This window comes from Coregonus lavaretus (assembly GCF_964263955.1).
Source record: "Coregonus lavaretus genome assembly, contig: HAP1_SCAFFOLD_701, whole genome shotgun sequence".
In the NCBI taxonomy this organism is placed as follows: Eukaryota; Metazoa; Chordata; class Actinopteri; order Salmoniformes; family Salmonidae; genus Coregonus; species Coregonus lavaretus.
This window is the reverse complement of record NW_028164703.1, coordinates 231549-252876: the sequence shown is the minus strand read 5'-3', so window position 1 is coordinate 252876 and position 21328 is coordinate 231549. Positions and strand designations below refer to the sequence as shown.

Here is a 21328-nt window from a genome sequence, read left to right as displayed (position 1 = left end):
TGAGCCCACAGTTCAAATAGAAGCTTGGGACCGAGCGTTTGCTTTGTGCTGCTATGGCTATGCACACACTTTCTCCGTCAAAGGGAATTGGATACGAGAGAACACCTGATTGTTGGGATAACACAGAGAGGCCAGAGAGGGAATCAGTATTTACACCCTGATAAAGAATGCATCCCAAATGGCACCCTATTCCCTATGTAGAGCACTACTTTTGACCAGAGCCCTATTGGCCCTTGTCAAAAGGAGTGCACTACATAGGGAATAGGGAGCCATTTGAGACGCATCCAAAACATGTCAGCAGGAAGTTTCCCTCCTATTCCCTCGGCTGTTATAGAGGACTGATAATGATGCAGTAGGAGCACTGAGCAGTAACAGGGACACAGGTCCATAACTTATTCATCTAAAGGAATGGGAGGAGGAGAGGAGGAGAGTGAAGAGACAGGGAGCAAACATTCCCTCGCTCCTGTTCTCAAACAAGCCCAGCAAAATGAGTGTATGATCCCTGACAGCGACATACATCGGTGACATGAAAAGCTTTTTGCTCTCGCGGGTAACCCCAGGCCAGGGATGCTAGAGCACTGAGCAGAGACAGTGAAAGAGGCGAGAGAGAGAGACAGTGAAAGAGGCGAGAGAGAGAGAGAGGAAGAGAGAGAGGAAGAGAGAGAGGGAGAGAGGAAGGAAGGAGAGAGAGAGAGAGAGGGGTATGGTCAAGATAAAGAGGTCTGGGAGATATGGATGTTTTTTTATTTCTATGTCTCTGGCTGTCCGGTGCTGTTAGAGAGACAACCTAAACTCTAGATGGCTGGCTGACTCACTGACAGAGTGCACTGCAGACACACCGAGGTGGTTTGCTTTGACAATGAGTTTGCACTATCTGAGAGAACAGTAACAGATTTCAGAGAGACATGGGTATGTACAGACCAATAAAGGTAGACAGACAGAAACACAACCAACCCCAACACACACACACACCACCCCAAAACACGCACACATGCAGACAGACAGACAGACAGACAGACAGACAGACAGACAGACAGACAGACACACACACACACACCCCTTTACCTCCTGGTATCGTCATCCTCTTGTGTTCTCTGGGTCCTAACCCAGTTCTCCAGCTGCTTCATGGAGTTGGTTCTGGTCAGACTCTTCTCTGGCTCCTGGGCCTGCTGGATCTGGGTCTGGTTCTGAGGCGGGTCCTGGGTCTTTCCTGATCCTCTCCCCAGCGTACCTACCACCTCCCCTGGGCTGTGGTCTCCAGCCCGCTCCCCAGAGCCATTGATCTGTGGTGGGGCCATGTGCTGGGAGGCCTGGCCTTGGCGGGAGGCTGTAACTGCTGCTGCGATGGCTGCTGCCTGGGCTGGTTGGAGCTTGATGCTGTTGATCTTAGTCAGAGGCCTCTCAGCACTGCCATCCCTCTGGAATCCATACTTGTTCCCTTCACGGAGGGTTCCATACTTATCCACTTCCCTAAGGGTACCATACTTATCGAGTGTCCCATACTTATCTCCATCCCTCAGGGTACCACACTTACTCCCTTCCCGTAGGGTTTTATACTTCTGTCTTTCATCAAGGGTCCCATAACGATCTGACCAATCTTTCTCAGTCATAGACGCCTGTCTCTCTACCCCTTTCTGGAGGTTGTATTTCTGTCCATCTTTCTGGAGGGTGTATCTCTCGCCTTCTTTTTGCAGTGCATATCTCTCTCCATCTTTCTGTACCAAGTACTTCTCCCCGTCTTTCTGAGGTGCGTATTTCTCCATCTGAACATCTTTCTGCACAGCATATCGTTCGCTTCCATCTTTCTGCAAGGAATACCGCTCCCCGTCTTTTTGCAGGGCGTACCTCTCTCCGTCTTTCTGCAACAGGTACCTCTCTCCGTCTCTCTGTAGCGTGTAGCTCACCCCGTCTTTCTGAAGGGAGTATCTCTCTCCGTCTTTCTGCAGGGTGTAGCGTTCCCTCTCTCTCTGGAGGGTGTTGTGTTTCTCGGGGTCTTTGTGTTTCCTGTCCCCGTCCGTGCGGTCCATGCTGCGGGTGAGGGAGGGCTGGCGCGGCTCACGGTTCCTCTCGTTGTTCTGGATCTCCGGTCGGGTCAGCACCCGGTTGTGGTTCAGGATGTTGTTCACCTCCTGGGGACCGCCGCGGTCCACCTTCAACTTCTCCAGTCTGGGAGAGAGTGAGAGAGAGAGAGAGAGAGAGAGAGAGAGAGGGAGAGAGAGAGGAGGGAGAGAGAGAGAGAGAAGTGAGGGAGAGAGAGTGATGGACAAGAGAAAAGGAGGGAGAGAATGAGAGAGGGATTGGAAACGGTAAGAGAAAGGAAAAAAAGACAGAAGAATGATCAAAAGATGAAGATAAAGAACAATGTCACCAATAAGCCATTACCAGGCAAAACATATCTTCACATTCCAACAATGGACTCCTGCTGTGTGGGTGTCAGGCTTATGGCTCTACCGCTACCTCTCCTCTCCTCTCCTCCAACCTGCCTGACTGCCTGCCTGACTGCCTGCCTGCCTGCCTGCCTGCCTGCCTGCCTGCTTGCCTGCCTGCCTAGGGGGACCAGAGAGGAGAAGAGGAAGAAAAGTGAGAGGTTTTTAAAACATCACTGTCCGCCCACAGCACTCTGAGGGCTCAGTGAGACATGGCTACTTTGACAGAGCAGCCATCCACTGCTGTTACAGAAAGGCCATTAACAGGTCTGGTAATCCAGGGGTAAATGGCTCAATTCTAGGCTAGCCGCAGTCCTTTACCGCCTACTGCACTCAGGGACAAGTCACAGTGACGGCCACTTGGGACTGCTAATCTAATGCTCAAGTACCTCTATGTATTTCTACCTGGGGTTTTCCTAGTATTTCTCAGTGAGGTAAAGGTACAGTAATGGCAGTATTTCCAATTTCTATTGCCAGACTTTGGCTCTGGAGTTCACAGACACAGTAGTTCTGTGTAATTAAAGCACGCAGTGGCCTGAGTGTGTGTTTGTGCCACACATCATCCCTTTAAGATGAGAGCAGTGCTGAAGTAACTTGTGCAGACATACAGACATACCTCCACAGCATCATACCACAATGATGAAGATAGGACTGCTGGTGTGCTGTGCTTACAGGACTGTGAAGAGTCGGTGTTACGGTCTGAGTCTCTCCAGAGTATAAATCATTGAATGCCCATGTCGATAAGCCTTCACAAACAGCTCGCAGCTAAAACTCTGCAATTACCAACAGCACTAAAGGTATTTTGTTGTATTGAGTGTGAAGTGCAGAAGCAAGAAGAACTAAGGCTTCGATTTTGTTGCCTCTGATGTGCCACATCAACAGAAGAAAGAAAGTAAGTTTGACTGGAGGCAGTGAAGATGGAAACCATTGCTGTGCTGTATAACCCTTAAGCTATAGCTTCTTGTTCCCAGCTATGCATCTTCAACACAACATCTGGTAATTGTCTTCTAAATTGATGCGATTTCTCGCTTCTGCAAGAAATACTGCAGTCACTCACGGCTGTCAGTTTGCTTACAAAACAAATGCAATCACTGTTGGTAGATTACACGGTTCAGTTGGTAGCTTAAATGCCATAGGTCAAGCAATCAAGTCTGGTTACTATAGAAGGGATTTGGGTTTGTGGGCGGTTCTCTCTGGGTCTGCCCACCTCCTGATCGGCTCTATGTGGACCATGGCTGCATCCGTCATCACTTTCATCCAGGACTCCATGTCTTTGGCCGTGTCTGTGCAGAAGTAGTATGTCCTCATGTTGGAGTGGGTCGCCTAGCAGGGAGAGAGAGAGAGAGAGAGGGTGGGAGAGAGGGAGAGTTTGTAAGACAGAGGAGTGTGAGGGGTGACCTTGGCAAGACTGCAGGGAGTGTTTACATCACCTTCTTTGGAAGAGGTGTGTGTGTGCGTGCATCTGTCTGTGTGTGTGTGCACACTGCACACGCGCCTGTGTGTCTGAGCGTGAATGTGTGTGTGCATCCCTACCACTCCAAGGCTGTGTAGCTAACTTTAATTACCTATGCTAAGGCTTGGGACCATAAATATGAGCGACAGGGAGACACTCCAAGCTGAGTACTACTCTTGTTTCCTGCTGCAGAGGCAGAGAACTGGCACTAAGGCTGTGTCCCAATTGGCACCCTATTCCCTGTATAGTGCACTACTTTCGACCGGGGCTGGTGTACTACAGTGAGGGAAAAAAGTATTTGATCCCCTGCTGATTTTGTAAGTTTGCCCACTGACAAAGAAATGATCAGTCTATAATTTTAATAGGAGGTTTATTTGAACAGTGAGAGACAGAATAACAACAAAAAAATCCAGAAAATCGCATGTCAAAAATGTTATAAATTGATTTGCATTTTAATGAGGGAAAATGGGTTGTGGATGGGTATTCCAGCATGACAATGACCCAAAACACACGGCCAAGGCAACAAAGGAGTGGCTCAAGAAGAAGCACATTACGGTCCTGGAGTGGCCTAGCCAGTCTCCAGACCTTAATCCCATAGAAAATCTGTGGAGGGAGCTGAAGGTTCGAGTTGCCAAACGTCAGGCTCGAAACTGTCACGCCCTGGGGACACTTGTATGTTGAGCCAGGGTGTGAGTTTCCTTTGGATATTCTAGTTGTTGAATTTCTATGTTGGCCAGAGTGGTTCTCAATCAGAGGCAACGAGTGTCAGCTGTTGCTGGTTGTCTCTGATTGGGAACCACATTTAGACAGGCTGTTTTCCCACAGTGGTTGTGGGATCTTGTTCCAGTGTGGTTTGAGTTAGACCGTGGACGTCACGTTATCGTTTGTTGTTTTTGTTCGTGATCATCAATTAATAAATATGTTTGCCTTCAACGCTGCGCCTTGGTCCTCTGTTCCCGACGATCGTGACAGAAACCTTAATGACTTGGAGAAGATCTGCAAAGAGGAGTGGGACAAAATCCCTCCTGAGATGTGTGCAAACCTGGTGACCAACTACAAGAAACGTCTGACCTCTGTGATTGCCAACAAGGGTTTTGCCACAAAGTACTAAGTCATGTTTTGCAGAGGGGTCAAATACTTATTTCCCTCATTAAAATGCAAAAATATGTACATGCGTTTTTCTGGATTTTTTTGTTGTTATCCTGTCTCTCACTGTTCAAATAAACCTACCATTAAAATTATAGACTGATCATGTCTTTGTCAGTGGGAAAACGTACAAAATCAGCAGGGGATCAAATACTTTTTTCCCTCACTGTATATAGGGAATAGGGTGCCATTTGGGAACGGATGGGTTTGTTACTGTGTTATAGATGGCGTCAATGTGTAGGAGTGAATCAGCGCTTACAGTGATGACTTGTGTGAAAGAGTATGTGAGGCTAACATGCTCAGAAGGTGGATATAGCATTGTGTCTCTCTTTCAGTATTTTCTCTCTGTCCATCTTGCTCCTATTGCCTACCGAGACTAGAAAATAATTTGACTTTATCATGGATCTACACATAAAGAGCTCTCCATATACAAAAGCATTTTCAGAGATTCTCTGAAAGGAAAGACCAAAAGCGAAGAGAAGTGTGTGTGTTAGTGTGTTTATACTACAAAGCAGCATAGCGCGGTGAAATAACGGAAGCCATTCACTTTCAATGGAAGGAAGCGGAGTGGGCGGGGGGACCAATCGAAGCACATCATAACTTCCTACCCATATTAGATTGTCTGACAATGGCTGTTGATACATAGCACTACAATAACTCACTACAAAAAGCAATAACTCTGCTGTGGTAGATAGTGGGAAGACGTGGTTCCGCGTAGCCTACCACTGTCACAGTCGGGTTATAGGTGCCGGTTTGGAGAAAATTTAGATTCAGACACTTTCTATACAGATATCCACACATTATACAATCCGGACCAACGGACAAGGAGTTAAGGATTATAGATTTGCCTTCAGTAACAGGATTTTCGGAAACAAGTACCCCCCTAAAAAGATTTCCCCAAGTAATTTTTCGGGCTCCGCATTGCAACCACCTAGGACGTCTACGTGCGGAAGCGCGGCGTCCTTTATAGGACTGTGTGTGTACAGTACTGACCTTGAAGGCGTATTTCCTGCTGATGTGGTCGTCGACAGACAGCATGGAGATGTGGAAGCTGGGCAGCAGGATACTACCCAGGATACCCTCCTCCTTCTCATCTACAGGACAGAGAAGAAGAATAGTCAGATATGGTTTATAATGTTGATACAGGCTTTGGAATAGTACATTATGGTCCATCTGGTGGGGGAAAGTCGGGAGAGATCAGAGGAGGGGAACTATCAGCATTCTAACAGGATAGTGGACACAGGATGTACCGGACACAGAATGCGTCAGAACTTTGTAGGCACCTTTATCTTTGGACAGGGTGTGATGGCTCGACAAGCTGCTAACAGGACACAGGATGTACCGGACACAGAATGCGTCAGAACTTTGTAGGCACCTTTATCTTTGGACAGGGTGTGATGGCTCGGCAAGCTGCTAACAGGACACAGACTGTACCGGACACAAAATGCGTCAGAACTTCGTAGGCACCTTTATCTTTGGTCTAGGTGGGCTAACTGTCTCAGATAGGATCACTTAAGCTGGAGTTTATCAAAGCATGGCAGGGAGGGTTGAGCATGGCGGGACATTCACTTTATTTTTTCACTAAGAACCACCAAATCCCGGGCTTACAGCATGTTACACAGTAGGGTACCCAAAACAGACAGAAGAACAAAAACGTTTCTCCTCAGGCCGCTTTGCCAATCATCTATCATTTCACAGTCAAATTGAATCCTAACAGTGCAACTTGGTAAACAAACACACTAACTTGGGTGTGATAGCGTTCAACCGTGATACTACTGCATCAAAGACAGACAAGTAAACAATGATGGAATCAATCCCTCTACTGCTCAGAGCATTACGTACAGCTGGGTTGTAACACACCATCTGTAGAGTGCAGCATGACTGCAGCAAAACCAACAGAGCTTCAGGGTTTACTTTAAACAGGCAAGTACAGCAGAATTCCCTGCAGCACTCCATCCCTGCGTCTGCCTCTCTCTCTCTACTGCTGCTGCATTATTAACTGAGGGGAGAGGGAGAGAGACAGAGAAGATGAAATGAGAACGCAGCACCTCCTTCTTCTGAAAGCAGCACTTCCTTCTTCTTCTGAAAGCAGCTCCTCTACCCACATGTACATACTGTATTACCTCAATGACCTACTTCGTACCCCTGCATATTCACCCTATATAGCCTCATTATTGTTTTTATTGTGTTACTATTTCCTTTTTATTTAGCAAATATTTGTCTTCCTTTTTAACTGCACTGTTGGGAATGGGCTCGTAAGTAAGCATTGCACTCTCAAGTCTACTACACCTGTTGTATTCGGCGCATGTGAACAATAAGATGTGATTTGATTTGAATGGGGTTCACTAGATTCTACAAAGGAGAAGCACGGTGACCTTAACCTTTAAGCGATGTGTTGATATGTTTTGATTTGATAATTATGTGGCGACAGAGATCCTGACCAGATCAGAACCATCAGTCAATCGGACAGGGTCATTCACATTCCCCCAACACCATCTTTCATTCCTGCCTTCAGATAGACACAATTCCTAGTCAAAACCTTTCCTCTGAAAACTCATTGACAGACAGCACTTAACTTAAAATGAAGTGAGTGAAAAAGATAAGAGAGTGAGAGAGAGATAGATGTTGTTATCAGAAAGCATAGCACTTCAACACTCTTAAGAACTCTTCTCTCGTCTGTTGGTTTGCCAATACACATGAAATTCCCCTCTGGGCATGTCATGAAAGAGCTAGCTGATTGCACTCCGGGACCGTTTAATTGAACAATTTATGGAAATGAAACTCTCTGAAACCTGGGAGAATTGGGTTATGTCTACGTCTGCAGCAAATACGTTTGCACTTTACTGCTAGCACCTGGTAGATGTCCTATACTCAGACTTTGATCGTGTGTTGTGTTTTGAGTGTGTGTGTGTGTGTATGTGTCTCACCTCTGTAGTAAAACAGGCACATGTCAGACAGCACAAACCACCTCTTCTTCCATAGCTTCATCCCTGTGCTGTCCTACAGGGAAACACAAGATAGGAGACATCAGTCAGATACTGAGACAGAGCAAAACATTTGGTAGTAGCTCTTCCTTGCCCTCTGATAAGCTAGGTGAGACTTTTGACAATTGCCATATTGCTTACATCTATTCAAGCATTTGCTATCAAATCTAGTGCATAGAGCAGTGTTCCTCAATCCTGGTCCTGGATACCTATAGGCTGCCCTTGCTTTTCATCTAGACCTACCTTGATTGGTTGAATTAGGTGCGTAAGTAGAGCTGGGCTAGAACAAAATCCTGCACACCCTGCTGTCCCTCCGGATCTGAGTGGCCAAACCCAAGACTGTCACGGAGTTCAGGAAGCAACGTACACACTCCCTCTGATCCCAGACGGTTTAATTAACCACAGCTATCTCCTCCCACTGAAGCAAATTGGCCCTCTTTATCTCTTAATAACTCCCAGACAAGTTTCCCCTTTCTGTTTTTATAGCTGTGTGTGTGTGTGTGTGCATGCTTTAGTCAGCTTTACTCTCTAGATAATGTGCTCCATACTTTTCTCTGTAACAATAATGGCTTCTCTTCCAACGTCGCCTTTCTTTTTTATTCATAACATAAATAATCTAATACTGCTTTGTTGTTTTTCTTGTCTTTATATTCAGCTTCTTTTGATGCATGAGTAGGAGTACAAAGGCATAAAAGAAAAGCCTTGCCATCTTAAATAAAATATTTATCCTTTAAGAGAAGGCTTTGGTTGTCAGGTTTGAGAAGGAGAAAAGGCAAGTCTTTCGAGAGAGAATCAATGCAGCTTTTAAAGGGGAATTTAGCATTGTAGAGAGGGAAGGAGAAAGGTTATTGACAACAGTTCAACTCTAGTTGGAAACTGAGTGATGCTATTGTTGATTGTTCTTAATGAGTGAGTGAGTGTGTGTGTGGGTGGGTGGGCGCTAGGGGATCTTAAGACACATTGACAAATTGACCCACAGCCAGAGCTTGGGGAGTGAGAGGAAATGCTAAAGTTGCACTGTACAGGTCAAAAGATAATGAGCAAAATAGCCCAGCCACCACAAGGTTGGTCGAGCTAGTCTGTAAAGTGACCTGATTAATCGAGAGAGAGAGAGAGAGAGAGAGAGAGAGAGAGAGAGAGAGAGAGAGAGAGAGAGAGAGAGAGAGAGAGAGAGAGAAAGAAAGAGAGAAATGTACATCCAATCAAGGATGATTGTCACTTTGCTTGAGGGACCAGGCCACCTTATCAGTAATAACTAAAACAAAGGACTCAGGCTATTTAAATGAGAATGACAAAATGATGCATCAACATTTAGATTGAATACAATTGCCAGATAACAAGAGATGAGGTCAAACTCTCCCCAAAACCAATCTGATTAAAATTCACTGTCTGGGAATACAGATTCAAAGTGAATGTGTCTCTTTCTGAATGTGAATGAGGATGAGGATGTCCCTGTTATATAGATAACTGGATAACATAACAGACGTGTGTGTGTGTGTGATGCTACACAGCTGACCGCTGCTGCTGAAGAGATCTGCATGTGTCCATTATTGCAGCTGTAATTAAACCCCTATGAGATTGTCGAGTTCCCTTTGAGTGTCTGTGTGCGTGTTTGTGTGTGTACACGTGTGTGTGCATGTGCAGGTGGCTATCCCCACAAAGCCCTGTCGCACAGACTCTCATCAACCCACTGCGGAAGGCTGTGTACGCTGCACACTTCCACCAACAACCACTCATTGCCATACACACTGCAATCAGCCATTTGATTTGCTCAGGTTCTGCTATTCTGTAGACCATTTTAAGAGTAAATTGCAATGAAGAAGTAATTTAGTCAAGTTCTTCTATACTGGGAAATACAAACGATGTACAACTTTCCAATACCTGTTTGTAAAGCCAGTTGCTCTTGACCGCCGGGGCATTGGGGTTCCTCTTAATAGAGTTGGACCTCTTGCCGAAGTTATGGACCTTTTTGGAAGACCTCGAAGGCTGAAAATGTAAATGGACAAATCGTCAGTATACTGTATGTAAAATAATTAATATACAGTGCCGTGAAAAAGTATTTGCCCCCTTTCTGATTTTCTTTATTTTTGATACTGAATGTTATCAGATCTTCAACCAAAACCTAATATTAGATAAAGGGAACTAGAGTTTACAAATAACAAAAAATTATACTCATTTTATTTATTTAGGTAACAGTTATGCAACACCCAATTCCCCTGTGTGAAAAAGTAATTGCCCCCTTACACTTAATAACTGGTTGTGCCACCTCAGCTGCAATGACTGCAAGGAAATGCTTCCTGTAGTTGTTGATCAGTCTCTCAAATCGCTGTGGAGGAATTTTTGCCCACTCTAGCATGCAGAACTTCTTTAACTCAGCGACATTTGTGGGTTTTCAAGCATGAACTGCTTGTTTCAAGTCCTGCCGCAACATCTCAATTGGGATTAGGTCAGGACTTTGACTAGGCCGTTCCAAAACTTCTAATTTGTTTCTTTTTAACCATTTTTATGTAGCCTTGTTTGTGTGTTTTGGATCATTGTCTTGCTGCATGAACCAGCTGCGCTTCAGCTTCAGATCAAATAATCCCCAAACCATCACACTACCACCACCATGCTTGACCGTTGGTATAAGGTTCTTACTGTGGAATGCAGTGTTTGGTTTTCGCAGGCATAATGGGACCCATGTCGTCAAAAAGTTAGACTTTTGAGTCATCTGTCCATAGAACATTCTGCCAAGAGTCTTGATGATCTTCCAGGTGCTTTTTGGCAAACTTGAGTCAACTTTTTGGACGAGATGGGTCCCATTACGTCTGGCGAAAACCAAACACTGCATTTCACAGTAAGAACCTCATACCAACGGTCAAGCATGGTGGGGTAGTGTGATGGTTTGAGGATGCTTTGCTGCCTCAGGACCTGGAAGACTTGCCTTAATAGAAGGAACCATGAATTCTGCTCTGTATCAGAGAATTCTACAGGAGAATGTCAGGCCATCCGTCTGTGAACTGAAGCTGAAGTGCAGCTGGGTCATGCCGCAAGACAATGATCCAAAACACACAATCAAGTCTACATGAAAACGGTTAAAAAGCAACACATTTGAAGTTTTGTAATGGCTTAGTCAAATTACAGACCTAATCCCAATTGAGATGTTGTTTAAATAAATTCCACAAATTAACTTTTAAGAAGGCACACCTGTTAATTGAAATGTATTCCAGGTGACTACCTCATGAAGCTGGTTGAGAGAATGCCAAGAGTGTGCAAAGCTGTCATCAAGGCAAAGGGTGGCTATTTGAAGAATCGCAAATATAAAATATATTTGGATTTGTTTAACACTTTTTTGGTTACTACATGATTCCATATGTGTTATTTCATAGTTTTGATGTGTGTCCAAACTTTTCACTGGTACTGTATACAAATATATTTCTGAAGATGCATAATTAGAGGAGGAGAGTTACAAATTAATTCAAAATATCCTCCTCTGTCAGTAAATATAGGTGAAGACCGTTAACATGCATTTGGCTCTTCGGTGTTAATAAACAAATAAAGATAAAAAGCAACAGAAGGAAGAGGTACAGTATTCACCTCATTAAACTATCCCATTCTACAAGAACATCTTTACTGAGAGAGGGAGAGAGAGAGAGAGAGACAGATACACAGAGAGAGAGAAAGAGAGAGAGCAAGAGACTAATTTACAGCATGCTAGAATCTTCTATCCATCCCTACAGCAGCAGAGCATAGTGCTTGTCACGACTTCCACCGAGGCTGCCCCCCCCTGCTGGTTCGGGCAGGCTTCGGCGTTCGTCGTCACCGGAGTACTAGCTATTGCCGATCCCATTCTCATCACTCCACTTGTCATGTCTTGTCAATCACACAAACCTGGTGCTCATTCCCCTAATTAGTATGTGTATAAGTGTTCCCTCTGTTCCCCTTGTCTTTGTGAGTGATTGTTTGTTGTGAGAGCGTGTAGCTCGGTTGAGCTACTATTCACTGTGTTTATGCCAAGGTGGATGTTTTCCCTTGTAATAGTTTCGTTTGACGCTTTGGGCGTTTGATTTATGTAAAAGGAATAAACTCTGGACTTCTGTATTTTACCTCCTGCGCCTGACTCCTTCATTCACACCTCGTCACAGTGCTAGAGTAAGCTGGACCCACAATAGAGTTCCACAGTGTGTCATAATCCCCATAAAACCTAGCAGTCAAAAAGGGTAATGGTTCCAATCCAGATCATCATGGTATTTGTAGTTGGGGGGTTCCAGGTGAATATATTGATAAAAATCACCTTGTCCGAGAGAGATTTACATGGTTATCAAAACATCACGCCAGGGTAAGCCTACACGAATTACAACCCTTATTTTAAGTGTTTCTAAAATCCCCGATGGGGAAAAATTAATGGTGGATAAATGATTGGAACCATTTCCTGTTTGACCGCTAGATTTTCTGGGTATTATGACACCTCCACTGTGGGGCTCTATGGTAACTCATCAATAATTACAGCTCATTAATAAATACAGGCCACCACGCTATACTTTTGGTCAGTGTAAGCAGAAGTAAAAGATCATTAATTCATGAAAGCATGCATATTTATACACTGGTCTATTAAGCATTTATAAACAATAAAATCTCTTGGTGACCATTCGAGAATTGTAACTCTCTGTGATAGGGCTGGGATAATCCAGCACATATTATCTCATGTAGAGTCCCTGTTCTGATTCTCTCTGTGGACTAATACAGTTCTCACAACATTTAACTAATGGAGAAAATGGGAGAGATCCACAAGACTCCTCTTAACCTTAGACCACTGCTCCTGAGTGGCGCAGTGGTCTAAGGCACTGCATCGCAGTGCTAACTGTGCCACTAGAGATCCTGGTTCGAATCCAGGCTCTGTCGCAGCCGGCCGCGACCGGGAGACTCATGGGCGGCGCACAATTGGCCCAGCGTCGTCTAGGGTAGGGGAGGGAATGGCCGGCAGGGATGTAGCTCAGTTGATAGAGCATGGCGTTTGCAACGCCAGGGTTGTGGGTTCGATTCCCACGGGGGGCCAGTATAAAAAAAATATGTAATCACTAACTGTAAGTCGCTCTGGATAAGAGCGTCTGCTAAATGACTAAAATGTAAAAATGTAAAAATGTTAACATCCCAGAACTAGGACCTCTATCTCGCCTCTCACAGGCCCCTATTAGCCAAGTCACTATTGATACAGTACATTAATCCAACCCTGTCCTTGTACATGCACCATAATTGCATAACACCAACTTCTAATCCTCTCAGATCTATACTAGTGCTTAGGGCATGGGTCTAGTGGTCTATTTGGGGTTGGGTGTACAGGCCGACATGGAGCTCTCACCCGTGTGGCGGGGCTGCTGCCAGGGTAGGTGCTGTAGTCTGACCCTCCTGTGTAGTTAGACGCCTCGCTCATGGTGCTCATCGGGCGCTCCTTCTTCACTCCGTCACTCTCCTCTGATGGAGCCTGCTCTGGAGCCTTAGGCCTGGAAGAAAGAAAGAAAGAAAGAAAGAAAGAAAGAAAGAAAGAAAGAAAGAAAGAAAGAAAGAAAGAAAGAAAGAAAGAAAGAAAGAAAGAAAGAAAGAAAGAAAGAAAGAAAGAAAGAAAGAAAGAAAGAAAGAAAGAAAGAAAGAAAGAAAGAAAGAAAGAAAGAAAGAAAGAAAGAAAGAAAGAAAGAAAGAAAGAAAGAAAGAAAGAAAGAAAGAAAGAAAGAAAGAAAGAAAGAAAGAAAGAAAGAAAGAAAGAAAGAAAGAAAGAGATATAGAGAGAGAGAGAGAGAGAGAAAGAAAGAAAGAAAGAAAGAAAGAAAGAAAGAAAGAGATATAGAGAGAGAGAGAGAGAGAAAGAGAGAGAGAGAGAGATGCAGGAGGAAATGAGAAAAACAACCAGAAGACTACACAAATGAGGCTGGGACTCAACTTCAATCTGTCGGATTAATGCGCGGGTTAAGAGGCGAAACGGTGCAGCTGTGTGTACAGTGGGGAGAACAAGTATTTGATACACTGCCGATTTTGCAGGTTTTCTTACTTACAAAGCATGTAGAGGTCTGTAATTGTTATCATAGGTACACTTCCACCGTGAGTCTAAAACAAAAATCTAGAAAATCACATTGTATGATTTTTAAGTAATTATTTTGCATTTTATTGCATGACATAAGTATTTGATCACCTACCAACCAGTAAGAATTCCGGCTCTCACAGACCTGTTAGTTTTTCTTTAAGAAGCCCTCCTGTTCTCCACTCATTACCTGTATTAACTGCACCTGTTTGAACTCATTACCTGTATAAAAGACACCTGTCCACACACTCAATCAAACAGACTCCAACCTCTCCACAATGGCCAAGACCAGAGAGCTGTGTAAGGACATCAGGGATAAAATTGTAGACCTGCACAAGGCTGGGATGGGCTACAGGACAATAGGCAAGCAGCTTGGTGAGAAGGCAACAACTGTTGGCGCAATTATTAGAAAATGGAAGAAATTCAAGATGACGGTCAATCACCCTCGGTCTGGGGCTCCATGCAAGATCTCACCTCGTGGGGCATCAATGATCATGAGGAAGGTGAGGGATCAGCCCAGAACTACACGGCAGGACCTGGTCAATGACCTGAAGAGAGCTGGGACCACAGTCTCAAAGAAAACCATTAGTAACACACTACGCCGTCATGGATTAAAATCCTGCAGCGCACGCAAGGTCCCCCTGCTCAAGCCAGTGCATGTCCAGGCCGTCTGAAGTTTGCCAATGACCATCTGGATGATCCAGAGGAGGAATGGGAGAAGGTCATGTGGTCTGATGAGACAGAAATAGAGCTTTTTGGTCTAAACTCAACTCGCCGTGTTTGGAGGAAGAAGAAGGATGAGTACAACCCCAAGAACACCATCCCAACCGTGAAGCATGGAGGTGGAAACATCATTCTTTGGGGATGCTTTTCTGCAAAGGGGACAGGACGACTGCACCGTATTGAGGGGAGGATGGATGGGGCTATGTATCGCGAGATCTTGGCCAACAACCTCCTTCCCTCAGTAAGAGCATTGAAGATGGGTCGTGGCTGGGTCTTCCAGCATGACAACGACCCGAAACACACAGCCAGGGCAACTAAGGAGTGGCTCCGTAAGAAGCATCTCAAGGTCCTGGAGTGGCCTAGCAAGTCTCCAGACCTGAACCCAATAGAATATCTTTGGAGGGAGCTGAAAGTCCGTATTGCCCAGCGACAGCCCCGAAACCTGAAGGATCTGGAGAAGGTCTGTATGGAGGAGTGGGCCAAAATCCCTGCTTTAGTGTGTGCAAACCTGGTCAAGACCTACAGGAAACGTATGATCTCTGTAATTGCAAACAAAGGTTTCTGTACCAAATATTAAGTTCTGCTTTTCTGATGTATCAAATACTTATGTCATGCAATAAAATGCAAATTAATTACTTAAAAATCATACAATGTGATTTTCTGGAATTTTGTTTTAGATTCCGTCTCTCACAGTTGAAGTGTACCTATGATAGAAATTACAGACCTCTACATGCTTTGTAAGTAGGAAAACCTGCAAAATCGGCAGTGTATCAAATACTTGTTCTCCCCACTGTATGTGTGTGTGACACTGATTGCTCTGCGAATGAGCTGCCTAACGGCCAAGCCTGTATAGCTCTATCGGTTCGGCAGTTTAAACTCCAACCACAATGAGAGTCCATCTCTGTTAGAGCCAAACCCTGCCCTTAGAGAAAGAGGAGAGAGAGAGAGAGAGAGAGAGAGAGAGAGAGAGAGAGAGAGAGAGAGAGAGAGAGAGAGAGAGAGAGAGAGAGGAGGCAAAAGGAGGAGAGGCAGGCCCCATAAATCAAACCAATTACTCACTGTGTCACCGCTGATATATTCCTCCAAGTCGGACCACTTTAAATCGCCTGACAACTTTGCCTGACAAACTGAACGGCCTCAAAGTGTATGTCCCAGTCTAGTGGAAGGACAATACCAAATGCAGGAAAGTTCAAGGTCCCCCAGGCTAAACTACCCAGCACCATAAAGGCTTTAACGCTTATAACAACGGCAGCAAAAAATAAGCTAAACTCACCTATAAATCTTCCTATTTGCAGAGTTGATACATCTAGAGTTGTATTCAGATCCGTTTTGTCTCTGAGCAGTGGCCTATATTCTGTGGTTCCAGGGGAATGCTGATGTTACTGTGTGGGGAAATGACAGAATCTGGAGCGTGGAGGGGGGGGTAGAGAGAATATCTCTATCGGTCTGTCTGAGAGATAATAAAGCTGGGTTTTAGGTCACCACCTCACAGGAACAAACACCTTGTACGTGAGGGTACACCGCTGATTTCAGCTCTGGTAACAGATACGGTATGAAAATCTACTCCACCGTCTTCTCCCCTCTCCTCTCCTGCCAGCTATCATTCCCTGAAGTATGACAAATATGATCCTACATTTTCGCTTACCCCATTCCTCTCCTCTACTGTAATCTTCACCTCTCCTCTCTTCTTTTCTCCCCTCTCCAACCCTCCATATAAACAGGTCAGCCTGTATGTCCGTCACTGAGCCTGTGATATGATTGGATCATGTATATTAAGCTTGCGTGCAGGGACGTTGCAGGACTGGTCAGACAGGACAGGAGGTAATAACAGGATTGTTATGACCGGTATGTCAATGTGACATAGACATGTGAACGTAGGGGCATTGTTACTTCACAGATACACATCAGTTCAACTTAGTGTTCAAAAACACAAAGGCCAGGCCCCAAATAGGATAGCAATGACTGCTGTTCACTTACACACAATGATACATACATACTTAAAAATACACTGAGTGTTCAAAACATTACGAACACCTTCCTGATGCTGAGTTGCACCCTCTTTTGCCCTCAGAACAGCCTCAATTCGTCAGGGCATGGATTCTACAAGGTGTTGAAAGCGTTCCACAGGGATGACTCCAATGCTCTGCACAGTTGTGTCAAGTTGGCTGGATGTCCTTTGGGTGGTGGACCATTCTTGATACACACGGGAAACTGTTGAGTGTGAAAAACCCAGCAGCGTTGCAGTTCTTGACACACTCAAACCGGTGCACCTGGCACCTACTACCATACCCCGTTCTGAATGGCACACATACACAATCCATGTCTAAATTGCCTCAAGGCTTAAAAATACTTATTTTACCTGTCTCCTCCCCTTCATCTACAGTGATTGAAGTGGATTTAACAGGTGACATCAATAAAGGATCATAGCTTTCACCTGGATTCACCTGGTCAGTCTGTCATGGAAAGATATACACTCAGTGTATATCAACATTAAAAACCAATTTATAGTGAATTGCTAGATAGATATATAGACGTCATTATCTTCGAAGTGGATAATTGTCTTCACAGCCCATTTCACTGGATTAACCTCGATTGTGGCTTTAAATTCCTTTATACAACGCATGCCCGGGGTACTTCCTAAATGCTTGTCAAATTATGTTACTGATTATGTTACTGTGGGCTGGTGAACCGTGCGTGACCTTCCAAGCCACATGGATTATCATGAGTTAATTCAATCATTTGGGAGAGAATGAGGGAATGAGTGATATTAACAGATATTAAATTACACTCTTCTCAGCTGAGCTTGGAAAGTCTCCAACTCCAACACTTGTCTCCAATCAGGCTTTCCAGCATTAAAGTGTGTGTATGTATGTGTGTGCGCATTTCAAGCATTTCCACGTGCGTCAGAGGCAGGCCCAGTGAATAGGTCTTTGAATTGCGGGGCAACTGACTCCTGTATGAGTGGATGCCATCAGTCCTGGTGACAACATCAATAGAACTGAAGAGTGACTCATTCAAATCATGCTTAGATCATACACTCTTTTTCCCTTTCTATAGATCTGTTTGTTCTCTTTTTCCTCCCTCTATCTCTCCCATGTCTTTCTCCCATTATCTCTCTCTCGCCGTCTGTATGGCTCCACCTTCCTCTCCTTCTCCCTCCCACACCCTCTCCATCTCTTCTGACTGTGTCAGTCTGTGAACACTGAGGATATCATTATCTGAGAGGTAATGGTAGAGCCCGTTGAGAGGAACAATTATATCATTTGATTCAGGCTTGGAGACATTTATTTTACACATTGCGCTCACACACACACACACAGACACAAGATATAGTCGTTTCGTGATGGGAGCTAAGGTAAATTTTTCTATTAAGTATGCTTAAAGACAAATCGTACGGCACAAATAAATCTTGCACATCTTGGCATTAGCAATGCATAGCAGGATATCAGGCAATCCAACACACAGCACGCACAGCCTACAGTTAATAGTAGGACAGACTTAATGAGACAGAGATATAGGCAGGACTTCCAGAGCTGGGGTTCTCCACAGAAAGACAGATGAAGAGGCTTACGCTTAATATCAAGGTAGAGCAAAGCATCCATCCAGCCCACAGCAATGTATACTATATTACCTGTTTGATACAGGGTCTGTAACCGGGTCTGTAACTGGGGTGACCGGGTCTGTAACAGGGTTGGCTGTAACAGGGTTGACTGTAACAGGGTTGACTGTTAGAGGATCTGTAACTGGGTGGACAAGCTTTGCAGAATTCACGCTAGAAAACAAAAAGGGAAGGAAACAAAATGAACTGAATTAAATAATAATATAAAACAATATAACCTGAAATATCAAACATATGATAAACAAATTATCTGTAATCATGACATTTAACAAATAAACAATCACATCAAACTTAAATGAAATTATAATTGTAGTCTTCAGGGACATGTTTAGGCCAGACTGTACTGTAGATGCTTTTCACTGAATATCCATTGTGAAGAGAACATTACAATTGCATTAATATATGCCATTTAGCAGACACTTTTATCCAAAGCAACTTACAGTCATGCGTACATAATTTGTTTTATGTACGGGTGGACCCGGGAATCAAACCCACTATCCTGGTGTTGCAAGCACTGTGCTCTACCAACTGAGCTACAGAGGACCATTGTGGTTTTTGTCACATAAGCCCATTACCTAGCGCTAATTGACTGCCCCCCTCTAGGCTACTGGCAGCTCTGTACTGTAATTAAGGGTATGGGTTTGTTGGGAGGTCAGTCCCTTCTCCTTGCCTACTTCCTACTTCCTACCACCAGTCTCTCTCTCCCTGTGCCATATGAAGGACGCCCCCTGCATAGCACCTAGCTTTAGGGCTTCTTCCCTTGCTTGCTCACAGTTGGACGCCAGGCAGCGTTCAAATATATCATCATAATATGGTCATTTTGCAGATGCTTTTATCCAAAGCCACTTACAGTTAACACATACTGAACGTGGCCCATGAGGTTATCAAATCTAGTATTCAGGAGAATTGCACATCAGAAAGCTGACTCCCACCTAGCACCAAATACAGTTGTCCTTTCTCATTTCGTCTTGAAGCCAGACAGGTTTCATATCAACAGCTCTGATTGCAACACCATCATCGGTTTAATAGCAACCCAGGCTGCCATCTTCCTTTAGCATGCAGCATATGTGCTATGATATCAATATCAGTTTCCCTACAGAGTAAAACTAGCTGATTGTTATCCAGCCCCTTCCTCCCCTCAAACCTAACTGCAGTTTGGTCTAGCATTAAAATGTGGCAACGGTAAACATTCTCTGTGAATGAATGCATATTTTTCAGAGGGGGAAGATAGGGGAGAAAGAAGAGGGGGAGAAGAGAGGATGATGGACAGGGATGGAGCACGAGAAAACAAGAGGGCAGAGAAGAGGGAAGAGAGAGAAAGACGATAGGGAAGAAAAAGAACCAGGAAGTAGAAAGTGAAAAAAGGAGTGTAGAAGAATGTACCGTGCCTTCAGAAAGTTTTCATACCCCTTGACTTACTCCACATTTACAGCCAGAATAAAATATAAATACAATTGTTATTAGAAATGTTTGCTAATTTATTGAAAATGAAATACAGAAATAGCAAATTTACATAAGTATTCACCCCCCGAGTACTTTGACCCCCGAATACTTTGTAGAAGCACCTTTGGCAGCGAGTACAGCTGTGAGTCTTTCTGAGTAAGTCTTTAAGTCTCTTTCCACTATTGGATTGTGCAACATTTGTCCATTATTCTTTTCAAAATTCTTCATGCTCTGTCAAATTAGTTTATGATCACTGCTAGACAACCATTTTCTGGTCTGGCCATAGATATTCAAGTAGATTTAAGTAAAAACTGTAACTTTGCCACTCAGGAACATTCATTGTCTTCTTGGTAAGCATCTTCAGTGTAGATTTGGCCTTGTGTTTTAGGTTATTGTCTTGCTGAAAGGTGAATTCATGTCCCAGTGACTGGTGGAAAGCAGACAGAACCAGGTTTTCCTTTAGGATTTTGCCTGTGCTTAGCTCCATTCCATTTCTTTTTTATTCTGAAAAACTCCCCAGTCCTTAACGATTACAAGCATACCCAAAACATGATGCAGCCACCACAATGCTTGTAAATATGAAGAGTGGTACTCAGTAATGTGGTTTATTGGATTTGCCACAAACACAACACTTTGTATTGCCGAGTGGTGCAGTGGTCTAAGGCAGTGCTAGCTGTGCCACTAGAGATCCTGGTTCGAGTCCAGGCTCTGTCGCAGACGGCCGCGACCGGGAGACCCATGGGCGGCGCACAATTGGTCCAGCGTCGTCCAAGGTAGGGGAGGGTTTGGCCGGCAGGGATGTGGGTTCGTTTCCCACGGGGGGCCAGTATGAAAAAAAAAACAAAAAAACATGTATGCATTCACTAACTGTAAGTCGCTCTGGATAAGAGCGTCTGCTAAATGACTAAAATGTAAATGTATTTAATTATAAATGTTTTGCAGTATTACTTTAGTGCCTTGTTGCAAACAGGATGCATGTTTTGGAATATTTGTATTCTGTACAGGCTTCCTTCTTTTCACTCTGTCAATTAGGTTAGTATTGTGGCGTAACTACAATGTTGTTCATCCATCCTCAGTTTTCTCCTATCACAGCCATTATAATCTGTAACTGTTTTAAAGTTAACATTGGCATCATGATGAAATCCCTGAGCGGTTTCCTTCCTCTCTGGCAACTGAGTTAGGAAGGATGCCTGTATCTTTGTAGAGAATGGGTGTATTGATACACCATTCAAGTATAATTAATAACTTCACCATGCTCAAAGGTATACTCAATGTCTGCTTTTAAAACGTTTACTAATCTACGAACAGGTGCCCTTCTTTGCGAGGCATTGGAAAACCTCCCTGGTCTTTGTAGTTGAATCTGTGTTTGAAATTCACTGCTCAACTGAGGGACCTTACATATAATTGTATGTGTGGGGTACAGAGATGAGGTAGTCATTCAAAATCATGTTACACACTATTATTGCACACAGAGTGAGTCCA

The 21328-nt window shown here is 44.2% G+C and overlaps 1 protein-coding gene across 1 annotated transcript in view; it reads right to left on the bottom strand.

Moving 5' to 3' along the window:
* Positions 1-21328, bottom strand: part of LOC311116740 (pleckstrin homology domain-containing family A member 5-like) — a gene marked incomplete at both ends in the record, with an annotated part of 68726 nt that overhangs the window by 19871 nt on the left and 27527 nt on the right. Inside the window, 7 exons of the mRNA XM_084191781.1 lie at positions 1066-2166; positions 3634-3749; positions 6019-6119; positions 7953-8025; positions 9891-9995; positions 13348-13489; positions 18416-18556. Coding sequence (XP_084047907.1) covers positions 1066-2166; positions 3634-3749; positions 6019-6119; positions 7953-8025; positions 9891-9995; positions 13348-13489; positions 18416-18556 — 1779 coding nt within the window. The remainder of the gene's footprint in view (positions 1-1065; positions 2167-3633; positions 3750-6018; positions 6120-7952; positions 8026-9890; positions 9996-13347; positions 13490-18415; positions 18557-21328) is intronic.